At 37.9% G+C, this 23,920-nt stretch overlaps 1 protein-coding gene across 1 annotated transcript; it reads right to left on the bottom strand.

Moving 5' to 3' along the window:
• Positions 1–511: 511 nt before the first annotated feature.
• Positions 512–20,467, bottom strand: LOC134741767 (uncharacterized). Its single transcript, XM_063674660.1, has 2 exons — positions 19,457–20,467; positions 512–799 (listed from the first exon to the last, which is right to left on the bottom strand). Exons 1-2 carry the CDS (start codon positions 20,465–20,467, stop codon positions 512–514), a joined length of 1,299 nt encoding a protein of 432 aa, XP_063530730.1.
• Positions 20,468–23,920: the final 3,453 nt, after the last annotated feature.

Raw genomic sequence — 23,920 nt, 5'->3', positions numbered from 1 at the left:
AAAAAAAAGAAAAAAAAAATAGCCACAACCGAATACAGAACCTCCTCCTTCTATGAAATTGAAGTCGGTTAAAAAATTGGCTAAGCCCGCAGTCATAACTGCGGTAGCAAGTGTCCCGTGCGTAGGTAATCTATCTACTATCACTTATGATTACACATCTATCTATGATTATGATTTCCCACTGCCGTTCACTCCTTTAATCACTACACCTAATAAAACAAAGGGGTTGGAATAAGTCGCCATATTTGAGGATAATAACTGTCGCTGTGGGTGGCTTTTTTGGGTTGTTTTTAAATTATTTAAAGCAATTTTAGCCGCCGAAAATAAGTTTTATTTTATTTTATTTTATTGAATATATTACCTACGTGAAACTAAACGCACGGCGGCCTTATTTTTTTGATTTCATAAAATATTTTGTGGCTACTTTTGTACACCATACATACCAAAAATCGAATCGGAGCACTCAACTATCCCGAACCGAGCATATTTTCTGTTTTAAAGTTCAAATTTGTCATGAAACCGAATTTGTCAACCCCGACCCCACGTGGTCTTTGTGGTCCCTACCCCTAGAGTGTATATAAAACCCCGGAGGCGCGGAGGGAGGGCAGCCTCCGCCCGCCGTAAGAAAGTGCAGGCACCGAGCGAGCCGAAGCGGCTGAGGCTGGTCGCCGAAGGCGACCAAAAAGGAGAAGCTGCGGAGGCGAGCGTTGGTGCCGCACTTTCTTACGCCAGGGCGGCGGGGCTGCGCTTCCCGCAGCGACGGAGCCACCACAGAGTCCACCTCATTCTCCCTCCCTCGCTGCATTACAATTTTTGGCACTGTTATAACACTTATAACCTTAAATTATACCTTAAATTACAATGTAATACTTGTACGCCAAAAGTCCAAGGTTAATGGACCCGGGTATGACATCTCGCTTTGTGTGGTAGGGCACAGGACAGCGGATGTCATTCCAGATCTAGAGCAGAGCCCAACTGGGGAGGTACCTCCACCTTACAGAAAACCGCAGCCAAATAACACTAGACCCTACTAATAGTGTTGTGTTCCTGCCGGGGAGTAAGGTTGCCAGAGCTCGAGGGAGAGGAGTGTTAGGGTCGGCAACGCGCATGTAACTCCTCAGGAGTTGCAGGCGTACATAGGCTACGGAGACTGCTTAACATCAGGCGGGCCGTATGCTTGTTTGCCACCGACGTAGTATAAAAAAAAAACATGACAACTTCGTACGTGAAAAACTAAATACGTCAAAAACAGTAAGTAGGTTTAAAACCTCAAGTTATGATAACCTATGACAATTATTGACATAGTCGCAATTGTTGTAGGTATTTGAAACTTATAGACTGGACGCGACTCAAAATGGAAAAACATTTTTTGTCACCTAGGTTCGTTTCTTACAAATACCCCTTTACCGAAAATTTTAATAAGAGGTATATGAAAGTAGCAATAAGAAAAAATACATTTTATCTAGGATTTAAAACTTGAGACATTTAGGTAGGTATATTGATTTGAGTTTGCCAGGCCAAAATGATAAAAGTAAGTGCATTCTATTAAATCCTGTTTCAGTACCTATTAAATTTTGGGACATTTAATTTCTCGCCATTCTCTCGAAATCGCGCTGTTTGGTCACGGTTAGCCTAACATACATAGAAGGATCGCGCTTTGCTCATCGTCGCACCTATCCTTTAACTCTGGCAGAATACCTACAGTTTTAACTGCAATCAATTTGAAATAATTAGTGAAATCTACCTTGTTTTCACCAATGTACTTTTGCGACAACTAGTTTTGAAAAATCGGAGCTACAACTATTGAAAATGCGTTTTGGAAAACTAGTTTTACTCGTGAAAATGGGTTTTAATAAAATTAGTTTTAACTAGGGAAAACGCCTTTTTTTAGTAGCACATACATTATTGCCATGAAACTGTGTTGTACTATATTGTATAAATGACCATTAATTTGTAATATGTATTGGGTTCCTGTTCTGAGATATCTGTTCATCACACAGCCCTTATTCAGGTTTACTTAACTCGACAGTAATTTGACTAATCAGATACTGAACTGTCAGTCGTAGTCAAAATTAGAAATCATTATCAACACTATTAAATAAATATTAAATTAATTTATCTAGCTATCTACGATTTAGTAACTATGCACATATAAATTCCACAAACAAATTAACTAAATGACTTAAGTATGTGAAAAATCCGGTTCCAAATTTAAACTTATTTCTATTCCAATAAGGTTGTTTTTTTAACCATTTAACCATTTAACCATTGTAAAGTACAGAATTACCAAGTACTGATTCCCTAAGTAACCTAAGATCAGGCTGCAGTCAAAAAACTAGTAAAGGTTACGTTATCCTGATAATTTTCCCGCCGTCTTCATGCTCGTTTTAGTGGGTTATTGTCTGGTTAGCTGCCTGTTAGCTATAGTTTTTGCGAAAATCCCCAGGACAGAGGCGAATATTTTTGTATGAAAACTTGCAACTTTAAATGCATTTTTTATCGAAACTACTGCAGTCTAAAATGAAGTCAAAATCAGTCCATCGACTCAATTTTTTGCAAGCTTTCTAATGGTACCCCACACGATTCTTGCAAATGAAATAAAAAATCTGGTTACCCCTCTCAACCCCCTAAACTTCCCCCTAAAATAAGAAATAAGCGATTTTGACTAATTTACAATATTAGTGGTGGTAATTGCTACAACTGTTTCAAATTTTAGGTATCTACGTCAAATGGTCTCTGAGAAAAACGCATTTAACTGATTTGCAAGACCGAAGTGATCCCATAAGTGTTCCGTTTGTCAAAACAAAGTTTTGCACGGAACACTAAAAAGCAGTTTAGGCATATTCTTTTTTAATTGCACCTAGTTTTAATATTTTAAATCTTTTACTTAAAGCACAAAATGCTTCACTTACCTATTTTGTACCTTTAAATGCAATTTTGTGACCAAAACTTGGGTCAGTCAAATCCAAAATTATAAATAGCAGGCGGGCGGAAATTATGTTTTAATTAAAATTATAAATAGCAGGAGGGCTTTTTAATACGCAAATAACTATAATGTAAATCCAATATTTAATGTCTTCTAGCTAGAACATTGAAGATTCTCGAGGCATTTTGTAATCATTAGGCGGAGGACAGAATACTACAACATTTTTCGGGTTTTAATAAATAAATACACTACCATATCTAAGTATACTTCTTTTACCAAACGAAATTTTCATTTTAAATTACATATAATCTCTTTACTTTTTATACCTTTTTTATAAGTTTCACAGACATCTAATTTTACTGAAAGGTGACAAATAATATATACCTATAGAAACCATATCGCAGCTGATATCACAATCGGTATTACGGCTCAACACAGACCGACATAGGAGTCCGAACATCACACTAACTATATTGCATCGTGCGACGCGGACGATGCAACTTGACACCAAAGGAGAAAAGAACATTTCTTCAGATAAAATATCAAGTAAGTAAATATATATTCAATGTCCATTAAAACAATTGATACTTTCTTACACATAAACTTGATTATTATTAAGGTAAAAAAAAAACAATCTACTTTTAAATAAACTTATTCGGGTAGTGAAATGCCTTATCAAAACTCATTGGGAAAAATTTACTTTTTAGGGTTCCGTAGTCAACTAGTTAACCCTTATAGTTTCGCCATGTCCGTCCGTCTGTCTGTCTGTCCAAGGCTTTGCTCCGTGATTGTTAGTGCTAGAAAGCTGCAATTTGGCATATCCATATAAATCGATTAATCCGAGTCGTACAATAAAATGTAATAAAAAAAAAATTTTTAGAGCACCACCACACGTAAAGTTGGGGTGTCATTTTTTTTTCGCTTCAACCCTGCAGTGTGGGGTGTCGTTGGATAGTTTATTCAAAACGAATACATGTCACTTGTGTCGCGACTGACGAAAAGTGTACTACTCAACAATTTAGAACTAATGTTATAAGCAGAAAGAGTTGAAAATAGAGTTCCGGTTAATCCGGTTATAATATTAGCTAAAAATCGTTGAGCATTTAGACTTTCCGTTCGTCGCGACATTTTTTGTCGAATAGCAGTACTGATAATTCCGCTACTTGACGCTAGATGTCGACTAACGAAAATAATAGCCTTTTTGGTAACAAAACTGATGTATGGAGTGAGCACTCTATGTCTACTTAATCTCTTTGGTCCTAAGGAATAAATCATGGCCATTCTTCTATTACTTGTCTATAATTACCGATTAGTATGCAAATTTGCCTTGTCTTTTTGGTTTCCTCGTATTCGATATGAAAAGTAGTGTTTAACTCGGGTGAAAGGCACCAAGCATCATTTTATTTCATCCCTTTGTTAACAATCTTATATACTAATAGCTCGTTTAGCCTATTGTGACGGAAGGGTAACTACGGAACCCTACACTGAGCATGGCCCAACATGCTCTTGGGCAGTTTTTTTATTTCTTTTAACCACACTACTGTATGAGTATATTGAGTATTAGTCTTGTGGAAACCAATTTCTTACGTAAATGTACATGCATGATTTTTCGAAAGATGACAATCGATTTTACCTAATTCCCATGAAATTGAAATGTTTCTAATAAACCTGCTATCTATTGTACCCCGGAAATAAATGTGGCGCCAAGAAGTAAAATGAAATGACGCGTGCTAGTGCATTTTGTATATAGACCGTTTTTACCAAGTGGTAAAAAGGACCCATACTAAAAACACAGGCCAGAAATTTTTCATAATAACGAAATTGGGAATATTTTAAGAAAAAAATACCTCAATGTATTAGACCAATTACTAGACCCTTTGTTGTTGGATAAAACTTGTTCTGAAATTCGTGAGCCGAGCTGCAAAGTGTGACTCGATAGCGATAGTGGCATCGAGCGAGATTGGATGGGGCGCTATTAGAAATATTGAAGTAATAACGGGTTAGTCGTATAGCTACGATGTGTTAGTATAGTATTAAGCGATAAAAGAATGAGCTATTTGTCCACGCTGGCGTTTAGTTTATTTCAATTAACTTTTCTGAATAGACAATAGTTTTTGACGTACTCTTAACTGCCAGACAGTAGCAAATTTATCTAGAGTATTATTATCCTCGATAGCAGTATCACAGTGTAAAAAGTACACAGTGAACCGACGACTTTGACGTGTACCGAGCTACTAACAATGGCGAAAGTATGCAGCTCGGGTGCGCGCGGTTCACCCACCGGTCCTCGCACCTCGCACGATTGCCCTGTCTAGACGGCTTCGTCGAATGACTGTATTATTTTATAGACTGTGGTAGTACTTATTTACCCCTTTTATACAACGCCGCGTGCCTCGTCAAGTCGTCATTATTGTCATCATCATCATCATCGCCCTACTCTTGTCCACTGCTGGACATAAGCCTCTCCTATTGCACGCCATTGAGCACGATTTGCGGCAACTCTGGTCCAGCTCTTGCCAGTCGCGTTGCAAAGGTCATCGCTCCATCTAGTTTGAGGGCGTCCTACTCCTACGACATTATTGTAGGTGGCGTTATTTACGTTTTTGCAGTTTAGCTTTGTAATGTTGTTAGTAGTTTATGTGACTGCTACATAATGAAAAGCATTAAAACTCGAGTGTGGGTTTATGAATGCCTAATTATGTACAGTTACATACACTGCTTTATCTACACACATATTATAAACTTTCTATGATATATTCACTAACCTCATATTACAGCCGACATTGGGGCATAGTTGCTCTCTGGCGGAATTCGCGGATATGAGGTGGCGTCTCCGAAATATCTTTATCGCACATTTTACACGAAACTTTTGCTAAGTTAAAATAACAAAACAAATTATTTTTTTACTTATAAACTAATTAAAAGATAAACTGCACGTCAAATGGCGGCAAAAAAAACTTTTTTCACGCATGTCACGCCTTTTAATTCAGAGACAAACAAAGTAGAGTGGGGGTCGATTGCCATATCGCTCGATACCAACTAACAAGCGTGATTTGTCAAAATTGCATGCAATTGACATTTCATTTCGAATAAAACGTCATCTCGACTGATATTAGAATAGAGGTCAAATCAATTTTTTTTTGTTTTTCAGAGATGTTCGAAATTTGAATGAAATAATATTATCGAAATCGATGTTATTATTTAGCAATAATAACATTTTCACAGATAAAAAATTTGCTGTAACAAAACAATTTATCTTAATGTTGGCCATTATTTACGGATTTTGAAGGCATCATAGAGGGTTTATGATATGTGTGTAGATAAACATAATAAAAGCATTTTAGGTTTATGGCAAAGGTGTAATTACTAACTTGGTGATAACTAGGTATCTTCGTGAGGGAAGGATGTAACTTTAATGTCTAAATATGACGTGACCATGGCATGGCAGGGTCAAGTTACCAAAAAGCAGATAAACAACAAGCAGATAAACAACAAGAGAAGATAGCTTAAATCCTATTAAAAATCCTACTAAACCGAACTACTCCACTTTCTTAACATATAATCGTTTATTCGATCATGAATAACCGATTTAGAAGTACCTGTACACACAGACATATGTTATCGTTACAGGACTCAGTCCCTTAATCTCGTTGGAACTGAACGGAGATATTTGTGTCACAAAACAACGAAAAACAGTAAGGATATAATTAGGTTGCATTGCAACAAAAAGATCACCGCTATTTATAGGGATTAGCCTAATAGGGTCTCTATTGGTTCCCATAAATTTCCGGTTTTTTTAGTCCATAACGTTTTCCATCATATTTTTTATTAGTCGTATTGTTGCATTGAATAATATTGTCAATAATATTATAGTCATAAACTTAAACAATATAAATTGCAGTTCCGATTTTTGCAGGTCATCATTATTGTTATTCATGAAATTTGTTAGTCATAATATTCAAAGTCCAGATGGTATACCATTACATAATTTTGAAGACAATAAACTTGCTTATAATAATGGTTGTGAGGCCTTTTTTCGCAGGTTATAATGGTGGGTAATCACGTGAGTATATAATTACCTAACCCAACCTAACCCTTTTCTATTAGCATTTAGGTTCTTTAAGGGTTGCAATTCTAACCTAACCTGACCCACTTTTCTAATAGCAATTCGGTTCTGTAAGGGTCGCAGTTCTAACCTTTTTTTTTTTTCGTCAGAAAATGCTTTACGCATACCCGGAGGGAGCCCGGGTTATGCAGGACTCGACGGGTGTATGTTGCCCGTAATACCTGCTAAAAACTGACGTTGGCCGCTTCGCTGGCTTTAGGGTGGGAACACGGGTCCACTTGCGTATTCTCCGCGGACCCACGAGCAGCTGCCTAGTAATGATTAGTACAATAAAGGGGGGAGAAATCACACTTCCCCCCCGGGATGACCTAGCAGAAACGCGTTTTGCCGAGCTTCCACGCGCTTCCCGCTCGAGGGGATAAGCTTGGAGTGACGGAAACCCTCCATCTCCGCCGCCCGCTACCCTTATTTAGGGTGGGAGATTTTGTCATAATTTCATAGAAGTTTGACATTTAAAAACACACTTGCACTGCGTGTGCTATCAAAGTCATTGCAGACTTTTCTTGGTCTAACTTTAGTTACACTAATATTAGTCCGTGGTGTACACTTAATTATACGGCAAATAATGATGATGGAATTTCCTTTTGCAGTTTGTCCTTTTGACTCACAAACTGTTTTGGAAGGAGAGCCAATCAAATTTTATATGCTATAATTGAAAAATAAACTATGAATTAATGACAAAAAGGCCGCATAAATATTTGACATGATCTTATTTGTAGCGCAATAAGTGCGCGTCACATATTTTTGTGTCCTTTCTAATCAAAGAGAAGTTCTAATAAAATCGACCTATCTTAGCAGCTGTCATTTTAGTTTGGTTTGCGTATCTGCCGCATGGCGCTAGTTATAATCTTAGGCATAATGTACGGCCAAGTTGAATTCGGCCGGATATAACAGCTGTACGTAATAATACCGTTTATTGTAATATGTATTTTTAACTTATCTCTGTCTTTGTCTTTTGTATGTTATATATTAAACGAAGAGGTTTTACGTATAGTAGGAGAAAAGAGGAGTTTGTTAAGAACTACAGATAATAGAAGAGGAAAGATGCTTGGGCACATGATACGACACGACGAATTTATCAAAAACATCATAGAAGGGAAAGTTGAAGCAAAGAGGAAGGAGGGAAGAATGAGGAGAGCGTACATGCATCAAATAAAGGAAAATCTCAACGTCGTGTCGTATCAGGCTGTCAAAGAGAAGGCAGAGGACCGCGAAACATGGAAATTGCTCCACCGACAAGAGACTTACTCTTAAATATATGATGATGATGATATTAATTTTGTTGTTTTTCTTGTTACCTGTCGTGATTGTTTCACCGGATGGTCTCACCGGAAGATCAGCGCTGAAAGTCGCCAGCAACATGCTAAGGTGAGACCATTTCGTGGCACTTTTTCTTTTTTATGTAAAATAATCATTGCAAAGATACAAATACCTATATATTAAACCTAAAAGTGGTGTACTTAAGTATTATCTTCTGTTCACTTGTTTGTCCTGCGCCCCGAACGAAACAATGCTCGTAAAGTCTATTTGTAAATGATGCCGCTCACGTACCTAATATTGTTTAGGGGCTAATACTTTTACCTGCCGAGGAAATTATATTGTGTCTTCTATTAAATTAACGATTGTCTTGCTCCCTCTTGCGTACGAGCGAAATTCTGGTATAGGGTATATTCCGGAATTGTCTTATTTACTATCCGAAACTGCAGTAACCAACTATGTGCTTTATTCATTGAAGTCCATAGTTGGTTACCGTAGCACTGCGTTATGACGTTTTAAAAAGAGAGATCTTGGAAATTTACGACTTTCATTTGTCATTTTTTGGTACAGTTAATGTTCTAATGGGACTGGACCATAAAGGAGAGTAATGAAATGACGTTTTTGTCGCTTGATTTAGTTAAGAGTATTTTAGCTGCTGTATCGTAGTTAGAGTGAAGTCAGTTATCGTTTTTACTCTGTCTCTTGAACCATTTATGTTGACGGATTCATGATATGTATACCTGTCTAAGAATAATTCAACGCAACTTAATTTAACGAACGCGAATACTCGTATTCGTTGAATGTCAGCGTTTTACGAATAATAAAAAGGTATTCGTATTCGGTGCTCATTTTAAATTTAATGAACATACCCCGTACGTTATATTTCCTTGCTCATTTTCAACTTAAGCCCAGACCTTACACCTTCCGTTTTTTTCTGTGAGGATGACTAAAGAGTCGAGTGTACCTTAATAAACTGATGACAATACCCCAATTAAAACAAAACATTGACCATGAGATATCTGCGATCACCCGCAGGATGTGTTAGCAGGTTTTCCAGAGTTTACATTGGTTTACATAGACGATATAAGAATTGCCAACGACAAGACGAAGATGATGTAATTCTATCTGTCTGCATGAACTGTTATGATTAGTACAGGCAAGTGTAGGAAATACATATATATATAATGTGCAACCTCTTTTCTAATAACAACTTACTTAACTATATAAATTTTCAAAAGCATTCATGCACTTTACTTAAATAACATATTTGGTTAAACAAGTGTTCCGAATAGGTAATGGCATTTAGGTTTTCAAAGAGCTATATTATTGCACTTAGTGCATTCACGAGCTTGTAGCACGTCGGTAATTGCGTTTCCTTGTCACTTCGCATTATATTTAAACGAAGCAGACGGCTCATTACGGTGATTGGGCAGTGAGGGTGCATCTGGGAAACTTGTACTTATTTATTACAGTACATATTTACCAATGACATAGAGATTGCATGAAACTAGTTTACTCTGATTTATGATTACGTACAAATCGTTATAATGCTTGGTCTCTGACATGCATTTTAAAAAACACTGAAAATATATTTCTTGTATTCTAACATTGTGTCTTTCTAGTCATTCTACAAAGTTTAAAGTTCCTAGCTTAAAATAAAACTTGTACCGCATATAAACTTTCATCTCGTCTTTATAAGGGGTCTTCGGGGTTGAATTCTGTAAAATAGCTTTCATAGAAATTACACTTAACTAAATGTAAATAACTTAATGTGAAATTACCTAGTGTGTAGTTTCGGCTCTGCGTTGATGAGTCAGTCAGGATCAGAACATACGTATTTACATGATATGTAGGTATATATGTACCTAATATTCCTATAGAAGATGGCAACCACGCCCCAAACATAAATATACCTATCGACTGTCATAATCACAAACCTTCGGTTGCGTAAAAGTAAACCTCCTGAGTCCCAAAGGCCTTTTTTCCGAAATTTAATCTTAACTTTTACTAAATAAGATAATGTTGCAAATTCAGAAACAGAGCCAAAGCTTCTGGGACTTAGGAGGATAAATATTTACAAACATTAAGCACCTAGTTAGTAAGTAAGTTTTGTTTAATTTACTTAGGTTACCTTGACTTGCAGATTCGCACGGTTACGCCTAAACCAACTAAAACCTACGTATCAGCAACAGCATAATTATTCGCCCTGGTTTCTAGCGCCGCTCCCGCTTTACATCATTTTTTATATCACCACAAAATATAAGCGTGTCCATGTTTAAAAACAAATACCTTTAAAAAAAATTTTTCAGTGTAAAGAAACACAGTAAATTCCTTTTTACCTGAATATTAGCCACATCCACATTAGCATATAGCTTTCAAAAATGTAAGTTTCCTGAGTCCTCAGACTCCTCAGTGGGATCTAGTATTAGGTATGCTTGCATATAAATAAACAAAAAACAAAAGGCATTATTAAAGTTCAGTAAGCACGCGCATTCTTGCCCATGTATTTGCGAAAAAGCAAAGTGTAAGTACGACTTTACTGTCGTTTTATAGACGCGGTGAATTGGTTAGATACACGATTGCTTGAGACGTAGATTCGACACAAACCGTAGATGCGACAACAATACCAGTCAATCAGCTGAGTTGCTAATAGAATAAAATTAGCTATTCGAGGCTCATAAAAAACCATGAAGTGCGTCTACACTTTACAGAGTTCGAGATGCTGAAAATCGCTGTCAAAAAAATAACGAACAATGACTTTTAGGGTTCCGTACCTCAAAAGGAAAAAACGGAACCCTTATAGGATCACTCGTGCGTCTGTCTGTCTGTCCGTCTGTCACAGCCTATTTTCTCCGAAACTACTGGACCAATTAAGTTGAAATTTGGTATACATATGTAAGTTTGTGACCCAAAGACGGACATGTAACGCAAACAAATGAATTTTAAACATGGGGGCCACTTTTGGGGGGTAAATGAGAAAATTAAAAAAAGTTTTCAAACTATATCGTGTTATATATTAAAAAGAGCTCATTGTGAGAATCTCAAATATATTTTTTTTATAATTTTAGGATAAACAATTTAGAAGTTATTCAAGAAAATAGGCAAAAAATGACTATTTTCCCCCCTTTATCTCCGAAACTACTGGGGTCTAAAATTTTGAAAAAAAATAACGAAATAGATCTTTACCTATAGATTACAGAAAAACCTATTAGAAATTGCAGTCAAGCGTGACTCTGACTTAATTACTTAGTTTTTGATCCGACCCCTACGGGTTTTTTAAAGACATTTCACTCACGTTTCACAAAAAAAATACATTGTTTAAATTGTGTAATATACGGAACCCTTGCAACGCGAGTCCGACTCGCACTTGGCCGGTTTTTATTATGCCAGTTTACTAATGAGCAGTAAAATTTAAAACTAAAGTAGCAGTAAACTGTTTATTGACAGTGATGAGCCCGTCGTGCCATCGCCGAACGGTGGTGAGGTGTCATTCTCATTACTTACTAAACATTCGCCTCAATCGAATCAGCAGTGACACTGATTTTGAGTAAGTTGAGTACATTTTTCTGCCTAGTACAATGGTTCACTGGCCTCCACTTTATGGTATCAATCAACTTCACTTTTTAACCGACTTCAATTTCATAGAAGGAGGAGGTTCTGTTTTCGGTTGTGGCTATTTTTTTTTTTTTTTTATGTATGTTCACCGATTATTCCGAGACCCGTGGTCCGATTTGAGTAATTCTTTTTTTGTTCGAAAGGAGCTACTTCCAAGTTGGTCCCATATTAATCTAGTTCTGATCTGATGATGGGATCCCTGAGGAATTGAGGGAACTCCTCAATTTTTAAAGGCACATGTATGGTGATTTGGGTGTTTTCATAAGCAACTTGAGCATTTTCTCTCGAAAACGACCAATTTGATGAAGTGGACCTGATGATGATGATTGTTTTGAAGATAGTGATGATGATTTTTTTTAATGTAGGATGTTCAGCGATTACTCCGAGACCCGTGGTCCGACTTGAACAATTCTTTTTTTGTTTGAAAGGAACTACCACCAAGGTGGTTCCACATTAATCTGGTGCTGTTCTGATGATGGGATCCATGAGGAATTGAGGGAACTCCTCAATTTTTAAAGGCACATGTATGGTAATTTGGTCGTTTTCTTAAGCAACTTGATCATTTTTTCTAGAAATCCACCAATTTGATGAAGTGGAGCTGATGATGATGATTGTTTTGATGATAATGATTTCAGCGATTACTCCGGCACCCATGATCCGATTTGAGTTATTCTTTTTCTGTTTGAAAGAAGTTACCTCTCCAAGGTGTTTTCGTAGTATTTTTGGTTTTGATCTGATGATGGAATCCGTGAGGAATTGAGGGAACTCCTCAATTTTTAAAGGCACGTGTATGGTAATTTCGGTGTTTTCTAAAGTAACTCAAGCATTTCCTCACCAATACCACCAATTTGATGTAGTGCAACTGTAGCCTAACCACGAGTTTGGCACTAAATATTCTTCGTAACTTACTTTGTACACTAATACGCCAGTACGAGCGAGATGCATAAACAGTAAGTTACGCACACGATAGCGAATATATCAATGTCAAACTCGTGGTAAGGCTACTGATAACTTCCCTCGTATGTGTATTATGATTTTTAATGTAGGTAGTGTTGGAAACAACCAAAGAGACTGAGAGGTGAAGGTAGAGGGTATTAGTGTTTGGGGGGTTTGAGGTTGGGGGTTGAGGGGAGGTGAGTTGATGGGTCGGAGACTGAGGGGTTGGGAGTTAAGGGATTGGGGGTTAGGGTTAGGAGTTAAGGGGTCTGGGGTTAGGGGTCGGGGAATGGCGGTTGAAGGGTTCGTGGTTTAGGGTCGAGGGGTTCAGTGATCAGGGGTTGATGTGCTGTGAGGTTGAGTGATCGGGGGGTTTGAGGGGTTGGGTCAGTGGCGGGGCGGAGAATGGATTTACTGACAGGAATGATTTCCCAAGACGGACTCGAGGAAAATTCTGATTATTTAATAAAGTTTACGAATTTACAGATAAACATGATTATGTTTTTCATTCATGCGTCACGCTCTTAACAATGTCTTAAAACTAAAAATGGAAAAATAAAAGCTTTTATAAAAAAAGATAAACCGACTTCAAAAAGGATGAAATAAAATATTATCCTTTTTAGGGTTCCGTGTTTAAGTATATGCGTTACCAACTGATATGTTTGAAGTCGGTGCCAAGCCAAGTACTCCAAGTAGTAACAATACCAGTCAAAAATAATCAGCTTTATGTCTATAAATCCCATTACAACTGTACAAATGTTATACACGTGAAAACAATTATGTCTGCCTCTTTGCTACCTTTTCATGGCTAAACAACTGAACCGCTTTAGCTGAAATTTTGCATGAAGGTTCCTTGAATTGTTTTATATTTTTAAATGTAGTCCTCTGGATAAGCGACAGAAAATAACTCAGTCCCAATACCACACTTGCGTGCTATGACGTTATGTTATGTGATATTATTGTTGTTATAATTGTTGCTGTTTTATGTATTATTATTGCTGTTAGTTTTAAGTTTCGTGACGCATTGGTTCAACTGTAATGTCATGTAAACATTCTTATCAATAAAATAAATAAATGACTGTTTAAGAATTAGTAAGAAATGCTCTTTAAAAAAATACGACGACAAAACGTATTAGATTTACACTAACGTGCCGACAAGTATGGTACGAACTGCGCCAAGAAGGTTCAACCGTGTGTTCTGTTCTGAGGTGTACAGGAAGTTCGTTTATTGTCGTCGTGTAACGCTGCGTCTTACATAGGCGAACACGAAGCGAAGCGACGCGGTACGGCGCGGCCGGCCCAATTCGTTCGCGTTCGCAACGAGATCGCCCACGTAGGACACTTCTATATAGGTATCAAAGGATTAATTAAGGCGCCGTGCCGCGCCGCTTCGCATTCGCGTGTTGTTCGCCTACGTAGTACGCTGCATTAGGTAATCCAATGTACATACTTATATAGCCGCATCTTTATCGAATTGCACCAAAATCCCTATGAATATATGGTTTAAAATTTGGCTTGGCACCGACTTCAAACATATCAGTTGGTAACGCATATACTTAAACACGGAACCCTAAAAAGGATAATATTTTATTTCATCCTTTTTGAAGTCGGTTTATCTTTTTTTATAAAAGCTTTTTTTGTGTATAGGTAAGTGAATAAGAGTAATACATACATTTTCAATACAAAGTTATTTAGTTTTTATTATCATCATCATCTTGAATGTAGATGTTAGCTTAATACATTGTATCACAGTTTATTAGTAAAAGTGACAATAACAAATTACTTTGTGTAAATATCTCGATAGTTTTTCTTTATTGCATAATTATGTAGACTTAATTGACACTTGGTGTCTTTACTGTCTTTACATGATAATAATGCCAATGTTTTGAGACCTTTTTTAGGGTTCCGTACCCAAAGAGTAAAAACGGGACCCTATTACTAAGACTCCGCTGTCCGTCTGTCCGTCTGTCACCAGGCTGTATGTCATGAACCGTGATAGCTAGACAGTTGAAATTTTCACAGATGATGTGTTTCTGTTGCCGCTATAACAACAAATACTAAATTGTACGGAACCCTCGGTGTGCGAGACCGACTCGCACTTGGCCGGTTGTTTATGATATAGGAGGCAAACGAGCAGACGGATCACCTGATGGTAAGCGATCACCGCCGCCCATAGACACCCGCAACACCAGAGGGGTTGTAAGTGAGTTGCCGGCCTTTAAGATTTTCCTTTTTGTTTCTTAAACTATTTTTTTACTGTTAGAGAACTATATCTCTAAGTTTAGTAACAATTACGTTGCAATGAGCTTGTGTTTGTATGTATCATATCATATCATTTATTCAATGCAACCATGGTATTTTACAAAGATGTTAAAAGTCTAATTAAGTACAAACATGGACCCTACTAGGGTGTAGCAGTTTACATTATAATTATTCTTACCCAGTAGGCAGTGGTGAATAATTGAATATTGGCTTATAACTACAAAAGGAATACAATCTTAACATTTTTCATACACAATCGAGGCTAAGGTTGGTCTTGGAAGAAATCCTGCAAGGAATATGGGCATAACTGTAATAAGTAGGCCTTTAGTTTTTTTTATAAAAGTTGTGAGTTTTTTTCGTTTGAAATATGTTGGGGTATTAGATTATTATTTTTTATAGACATTGCATCTGTATCTGATTACTATATACCTAATTAAGTATGTACTATAATTGTTAATGATTGATTGATAACCTTTTTTTGAAAGAAACTGATAGTTGTTTATTTAACGTTGGTCAGGTACGACGTAAGGCGACGTTATGGTAAGCAATCGGAATATTAAAGCAGGCGTTAAGATTTTACGAGGCTTATTTATGCGGGCGCTACTTCATGAAATATGAACGACGAATACGACGAATTAATCGTTGCGTGCAGCTTTATGTCCTTCTGTCGGTTTGTTGGGGGGATTGATAGAGAGAAGTGTAGAATCGGTATTTGTGTAAATAGTGTCTCAATATCATTACATCAGTCGCTAAGACAGGCGCTGCGGAACAAAGGCCATCACCGGGCATTTTTTAATATTGCTACAACGACGGAACGTGCGCTGTTCTCGTTCATTGGTTCTCTGTGATATGATACCGGTATCCAGAATTACATAAAGTTAACGGACAAAAGGTTTTTAACATTGAGAATTATTTTTTTTATCGCTTCTTTATAGGCCCCCAATTTCGCTCAAAGTGTGACATCGCTCTGGTGTTGTGAGTTTTAGGCCACACATGAATGGTTGAGGTCTTAAAAGATGCATATTGCCGGGGGCTACAAGATGGTGAATAATTTTTTTTTTTGAGTCACTTTTTTTTTAAATTGCCGAAATGTCAAAAACTTGCGCTTTTATTTCGGGTTTTTTTCTTATTGAATCGTCTATATTTCGAAAACAAAAAGCGATATCCAAAAAGTTAAAAAATACGTCCCAGATTTAGTTGGGTTACATTTAAAAACATATTAGACTCCTTTATCTCTTACGGTCTAGGCATAGGGCTGTCCTTTGTGCAGCGTAAACTTGGAAAGCGCGCGCGAAGCGGCGTACGGCGCATTGTCGATGTAAGTACGTCCATAGTCCGTCTTTGTATCACAAGTAGATCGTAAACTTCGGTTCGGTACCTACTTAAAGAAGTTTTGAAAAAGATGTATGTATTTATTTACACTGCGCTCAGCTGAGAGCTAAATAAGTCCATTGTATAATAAAGAGCCATCATAAAACAACCTTACCTTCTCTTTGTAAAATTATGGAGATCGATCTTTATACATATATCAGCCAAAAACGAAAGTCCTCACGCAGTTTTAGTAGCATATCATGGTCTTGTAGCTTCAAAGTTGCGGTATGGTATTATCTTTTGGGGAAATTCCACAAATAGAGAGTTAATTTTTAAGGCACAAAAGAGGTGCATTAGAGCAATGTGTGGAATCAAAACACCCGACAGCTGCGTAGCGTATTTCAAAGACATAAAAATTTTGACGATGCCCTCACTTTTCATTTTTGAAATGATAATGTTTGTAAAAAACAATGCAAGCTAGGATTCTTTCACGAAAAAACATACAGTCGATCCTCCTTTCGAAGTTTTCCGCCTCTTTCGAATTCCACTAAAAAGTGTAGGGTATCGGAGAAATGCAAAATACTATCCTTTTCTTTAAATTTTGGTCGATTTGTTTAAGAGGCTTATAGGGTCCCAGAATTGTATAGGTACCTCCTCATCAACAGCAGTCGCCAGAAGGGTAGCTCTCAGCAGACGTCGAGTAGGTACTCAGAGCATAGAATACTAGAGAGAGGGCAAGCCGCCGGTGGCCGCGTCGCAGTTGTTAGCTCAATGAGCATACACTGCCGCTAGTTCACCCTCAGTTGTTACCGAGTGTGCACGAATGCTAACACACAGAGAATATTCCGTTTTTATCCAAAATGTCGATTTGTGCAATAGGTACCTGCAAACATCGTAATGACTTGATTCATTTTCACTCCAATGGAGTCACTTTTCACATGTTAATACTATAAATACTATTTATCACTACGAGTACATAGTATAAAAGAAAGTCGCTTCCTGTTGTATGTTTGTCCCTATGTATTGCTTAGATCTTTAAAACTACGCAACGGATTTTGATGCGGTTTTTTTCTAATAGATAGAGTGATTCAAGAGGAAGGTTTATATCTATAATACATCAGCATTGCACCCGTGCAAAGCCGGGGCGGGTCGCTAGTTTCTAATAAAACAATTTATTTGCATTGCATTTTGCATATTTGAGCGTGATGGGCGAATGACTTGTGTGGGGGGTAAAGAACTTACGACAGGCGAACCCAATACAAATCGGCCGGCATGTCCGATCTCCTTATATTCATATATCTATGAGTAGGTAGGTAGGTACCTACACAAACGCGCGGTATCACGGGTCTACCTCAAGCTTAATTATCTTGTGGTACCTTGATTAGTATGGGCTGTCAAATACCCTCAATCTCAAAACAGACGCACATTTAGATTAGAAGACAACTATAATGGTTTCCTTACCTTCCGTAACACAATAATACTATGCTCATAGTGTAGAATTATTTACATAAAAATATCATACTATACAGAATTAGTGGAAAACATTGCAGTTTCCTTCGAAACATAGTTACTTAGGAAAATCTGTAATTCTCCCATGTTATAGTGTAAATTAGCAGATGTTAATTTTTTTTTCAATAAAAATCCTATATCATTCTTGGTTTTTTTGATAAGTAAATAAGTCCTGCAACATACATTACAGGTAATTGGGGCCCAGAATTGTGCGTGCGGCAATTGACAGATTGTAGAGGAGAGTAACGCATGTAATAGATATTATCACAACTGTTGCTGTATTTAAATAAAAGAACAGGGATGAGTCATCTTTTCTCAAGTTATACATAAAATATAAAGGCTTTCGTAATAATACATTCTAATTTCAATAAAGCAATTTAAACGGATTAAACATTCCGATAATTGTTTTTTTTTGTTGATCAGAGTACGTATGGGATAGTTTCATATACATCGATTTAGGTATTATTTAATAAAGAAAGTAATAAAAAAACTATCGTATTGTCGATAACATCGACAAATAGTATTGTTCTCTCCCTACAATCTGCACCCAAAATTCCGGGCCCCAATTATAATTTTATAGAAAGGATTGCTGGAAGTGTCATTCTTTTTCCGGTGATCTAATCGATCTAAATAAACGTAAATCATGTAATTGTATTAACGTTAGTGTATTCGCCGCGACATTTTGGCAACACCACGACGACGATCCTGACAACATTGCGCGTGACGTACATCCGGAGCTGTCAAACCCAACGTCATATAGGGGAAGCACAAGGCGGGAGCGACCACTTGCCATCTAGTCTAGCAGCCACCAGCAACGGAGTACTTGTTATACAGTGTATTGTTGATTCATACCTATTTGCTATACCATTTATGGTCGTATTAAGTGTAATATGGTTCACATATCATGCTTAATACGACCAGTTGATTTCCTCGTATTCTTGTTAAATGGATAAATAAATAAATGTATTAATGTTGCTTGGGTGTTTATTTTATTAGGTACAAAGCTTCAGCCCTCCTTTTACCTTACATAGGTAATCAAAACCGCTATAGGAAAAAAAGGCAGAGCCCGCAATAGGTAATAAGGTCACGAGCTAGCAGTAAAGTTGTTTTATGCCGACGCGACGACGCTGTCAATCGAATCTTTTCGGTCTTTTGGCAACGGCTGCACTGTTTCAGTCAAGTCATACCATCCTTTTTCATCAGGCGAGTGAAAGTAGGATGGATATTTTTTTATTTTTTTTTATTATTCAAATTAGTTACACAGCATTACAGTATTACTACCAAGGCACTGCGAACTACAAAACAAATAAAAATACAAAGATACAATGCCCTACGAGAAAACACAAAAATTTAAGTATTTAAGATTTGGGCGACGACATAACAGCGTGGCTCCGTTGCGTCGTCTGGCTTGGTGTAGAATTCGGCAAGTTGCCCCGGAACCGCCGAAACACCACACCCTTCGGCCAGAAGTCCGCGCTAGCGATGGTGTCCTGCAGCGGCCGCGGCACGCGCACCACAAATGAACTGAAGTGCACATAGTGACGCGACTGTAGCTGGTGCACCCTCAGCGTATAGCCAGTCTTCCGGCGGATGTACTCCACCACCTCGTCGGCTCCGGCGGAGTAATGCAGTCGAGACACGTAGAGCGCCTTACTCGGTGTTGCAATTCGTAGACCGGAATTAACCGGCTCCGCAGTGCCACACAGAGTCTTACGGGGCGACCTGCGTGCCTTTCTCTTCCTTTCCACCAGTGTGAATCCCTCCTTATCCACATTGGTGCGGGAGGACTTCTCTAAAAGGGGAGCCCGTGATTTACACGCCTTAGAAGGCGCGTTGACCCGGTTAGCTGCGACAGACTGACCGGCGACGTCAGCATAAGCACGCTGACGTGACTTGGAGGAGACAGGAGGCGGTCGCTCGCGCGGGGGGTGCGCGGGCGGTGCAGCGGCGCGTGCGGCACATTTTGCAGTGTCAGCAGCACGTAAACTAACCGACTCGACACAAGTGTCAGGTCGATAATCGCTCTTGAAATTTGAAACCGCCGACCGAGTTGGAGCATTCCGCAAACATGTAATTTCGTCACGTAACTCGGCGATAGTGACTAGGCTAGCTTCAAACTTCATAATAACTTCGGCTAATCTTGTATTTAGGGCCACGATTTCCTTAAACAAGAGGCGAACGTCGACATTATCCGGAGCACACGACGGAAGGATAGGGGCACCCGTCGCCACAAACTCCGGAATCCGATCCTTGTTTTCACTCAGGATTTTCATTATGTCCTCAAGGGACTTCTTCCCGGCTTCATCTCCTCTCCGGTGAGGTACATATGTGCCGACGATCCCGAGGGACTGGCACAGCACTTGCTTCGCTGCACAGATGTCTTCCACGGTGAAACTCGACGCACGCGAACTCATCTGGACAGCAGTCACAGCATCCATCGCTCCTTCCTGCACCAGCTTGTTTTTTAGTTGCAGGAAGGCGAGGAACTCATTCGTGATGGGTTGAGTCGGTTCGGAGTCAGTCATCCCGTCAATTTCCGAGCGGCGGCCGAGCCGCGCTAATTTCGCAATTAATAATTTAATTACATATCAATGCGTCTATGTCGCTGCGCGCATTGGACGCGACTCGCGATATGACAGACTGGGGACATTTTAGTTGTGTATGTAATAGGCTAACCTAAGCTATAGGTATAAAAGACAAAGTAAAGTGAAAACGCATTAGTTGAATGGGTTTAATCAGCAATATTGTGAAATATCTACTTATTATGTAGGTAATTAGCAGATTATTATTTTTGGTAGGTATTTGTGTATCCTATTTTTGTTTTTTTTTGCGAAACCTATTTTTCTGGGGCGGGAACATTCATTACATGCAAAAAATACATACAAGTTTAAATACGGCGACGATTTATAAATACGTTATAATTTAGCGGAATAAGTAAGCTATGTTATCCTAGTATATATGTTTTGGTATCGTTATAAGTCTGTTACTTTTAAGGCGTCGTCAAACACTAACAACTGGTAACGTAGCAACACAACTGTCAATTTCGCACTAATATCGAATCGAAGTAATAGAGAGAGATGACTACGCTACGCTACGGAGCGTTAACAATTGGGACGTTGGCTAAGCACCCTGAGGAGTAACAAACCTCTATGAGGCCTTTGACAAAAGGGCCCAACTACCAAAACACGTCAGGCGACAGCGATATCAACACAAAATAACTTGTACTGATACTGATACTGAGGCTGTGCTACGTAATTATAGGTATGAATTAGGAAGGTACCTATGACACAGCCCTTGGTTCAATCCTATTCATATTCTAATGGAAACTAATATCACTTAGGTATAATATCAATAAAAATTTAATTAAAAAATAAATATATTTGGTCATGATTACGATCTTCCTATTTGATAATTTTTTGACTGTTTTTTCAATACCTACTCTACTTAAAATACCTACATTTATATGTCTTAAACCACTGAAATTCTACGAAATAAATGAACAAGTTTTGGTACTTACGCAATAAGCCAAATCTATTGGGATAATTCCCAGCAACTCTAATCATTTTCCCCGTAAAGTGCCTTCGGCGAGATTGGCAATTTAATAAATATGAAACGAGCAGGACACGACGAGATTGACTTTTACGAATCACTAAACTATATCGAGTTTCGGTAACCATAATAATAGGATGACAATACAATCTTGGGGGAAGCGATGGAAGCGTATCGGCTCTTTGTAGGTATTAGGTTTCTACGTATAGGCTACGAAAGTAGTTATTCAATAATTATTGGACTCTACCGTGATAAATAAACGTGTTTTAAGTTAGTGTTTGGTGCAATAATTAATTTATTTTAGCTAATATAATTTACAGGTAGAAGACCCTTTTTCCCATCCATCCTTCCTCCTCCCTCCTATTAACAAAACTTATGATAACAGCAAATAGGAAGGGTCAAAAAATCTGGAACAATTGCGTATCAGACGGCTTAGGAGGGTTAACTCAGATAAGAAATAATTCGGTGCGGATCACGGATGTACACTAAATATTGATTAGCGTAACATAGGCGCAATTTAGAGGTTTAGAGGTTTGGGGCTTCAATTTGGGATTAAAAATGTCGTAAATATAATATTTACCAGCATGAGGTGTGATATGCGACATGGTGTACCTACCTATTCGCCGAAATATTTGTATTGTCTCTCTTTCCTTAGGAACCTACACCTACAATTCGAACGTAGGTACACCGACATCAGAATGATATGAGATATGTTAGTGATGTCATTTAGTTATCGTGCGTCTCGCTCTCGCCAATACATGTACCGACGATTATGAGCGAAATGTACGATAACTGAATGACACCATTTAGATATTCTGATGTCAGTATGCGTTCGAATTGGCCTATAAGTGTGAATGCGACACGCCCATTAAATTCGCTGCATAAAAGTAGGTTTGGTGCGCCTACCTACTGCAATTTCGGCGAAAAAGCGTTTTAGCCTAATTTAATTTCCCAAACAACTTATCGCAGAACGCTTAGTCGGCAAACGAACGTTTACCAAATTTATATTTCATAGATTAGGCTTAGATGCTAGATAGGTAAGTACCTACCTATGCGAAACGTTGTTATGCAAATTGATGATTCGATAAAATTAAATTATGGGGAAACTTCTTTGGGATGTAATGTGACACAATTTTCGCCGATGCTAACAGCAACACTTTTTAACTGACCAAGTGACCATCAGTAGACCTTATACCAATATTTGCAAAAAGTTTACGTGTTGTCAGTTATAACAGTGTGACATCGTACACTTGTTTACTATAACATAACATTCAAAACCTCATTTAATCTTTGAATATATTCTCTGGTAACATTGCGCGGCGTAATATTATACACACAGTAGTAAATATTTGTGCCATTTTCAACCAAAAGGGTACTTATTGTCGGTTGTCATTTAGGCGCTATTTACATATAGCTTCAATTCGAAATCAACCTTATCGACAAGCGACAATATGGTACCTTTTAGTTGAAAACGTCACATATGTTGACTATAGTACCAATATTTACACTTTATTCAAATACGGATTTTGTAAAAAAAATATATTTTACATCATTATTAGAACTAAAATATGAACAGCTGTTTGTTGAGAATCATTGTTTCTTAAGCCAAGACAATGTTTAGCATGGAAGTCAATGTAGAGGATGTTTACCGTAGGCACCTAAATAGTTTAAAGTCAAAGAATGCAAAAGATGCATATGAGTCGGTATTTTTTTTTTTTTTTTTAAATAAAAATCTTTATTGCTTTAAACCTTGGATATACATTTCACATTATAAAGTTTGACAATATGAAACAGGTGTAACAGGTTTGTAACACATTTAGGTAGTGGGGTTGAGTCTCTGCCTCCCGAACTAGGTCCAAGCCTGTGTCTCGGGAGTCAGTGATTCCTCCTAGGTACATTACTTAACTCAAACGACAGATGAGTAATCATAATGATTTACTACTGGGTGGTTGAAGGTTTTGGTTAGCTCGTGTTTATGTTGTTATCATGATCAGTAAGTAATCATTTAATAAATATAACATTTTATGGTTTCACATGTCGAGCGATTTTCGACTTAAAATACGTGTGAGTGACCCGTTTTAATTACAGTAAGTACCAGTCAAAAGTTTAAGTTCACCCTTTGTTTTCGGTACAAATGAGTACTTTTGTGCGATAATTTTTTGCAGTTCGGATTTCGTTTTCCAACTGATCTGTTATTGTTTCCAAAGATGTGTTTGATTAGTCGGATACAATTTACGTACATTTCTAAACAACTCATTCCCTAAAATCTTATAGGATTGACGGCAAATGTTGGGCCATATGGCTTACGGACAATGCTTAGAGCTTAGACTGAGAAACTGAAACAACTTAAGGCAGATAATATGGAGTCATACGCACACACGTCGGACACGTCGCGTGTCCCCACCCGACGCAATTCGTTGTGATTCTAA

This window comes from Cydia strobilella, chromosome 5 (genome assembly GCF_947568885.1).
Source record: "Cydia strobilella chromosome 5, ilCydStro3.1, whole genome shotgun sequence".
NCBI lineage: Eukaryota > Metazoa > Arthropoda > Insecta > Lepidoptera > Tortricidae > Cydia > Cydia strobilella.
The sequence above is the reverse complement of the archived record's forward strand: the minus strand, read 5'-3'. Positions and strand labels throughout refer to the sequence as shown.

Coding starts and splice junctions, on each gene's coding strand:
- LOC134741767 (XM_063674660.1), bottom strand. CDS start 20,467: ATGACTGACTCCGAACCGACTCAACCCATCACGAATGAGTTCCTCGCC. Junction 800..19,456: donor TGCACTTCAGTTCATTTGTG/GTGCGCGTGCCG, acceptor ATTGTAATGCAG/CGAGGGAGGGAGAATGAGGT.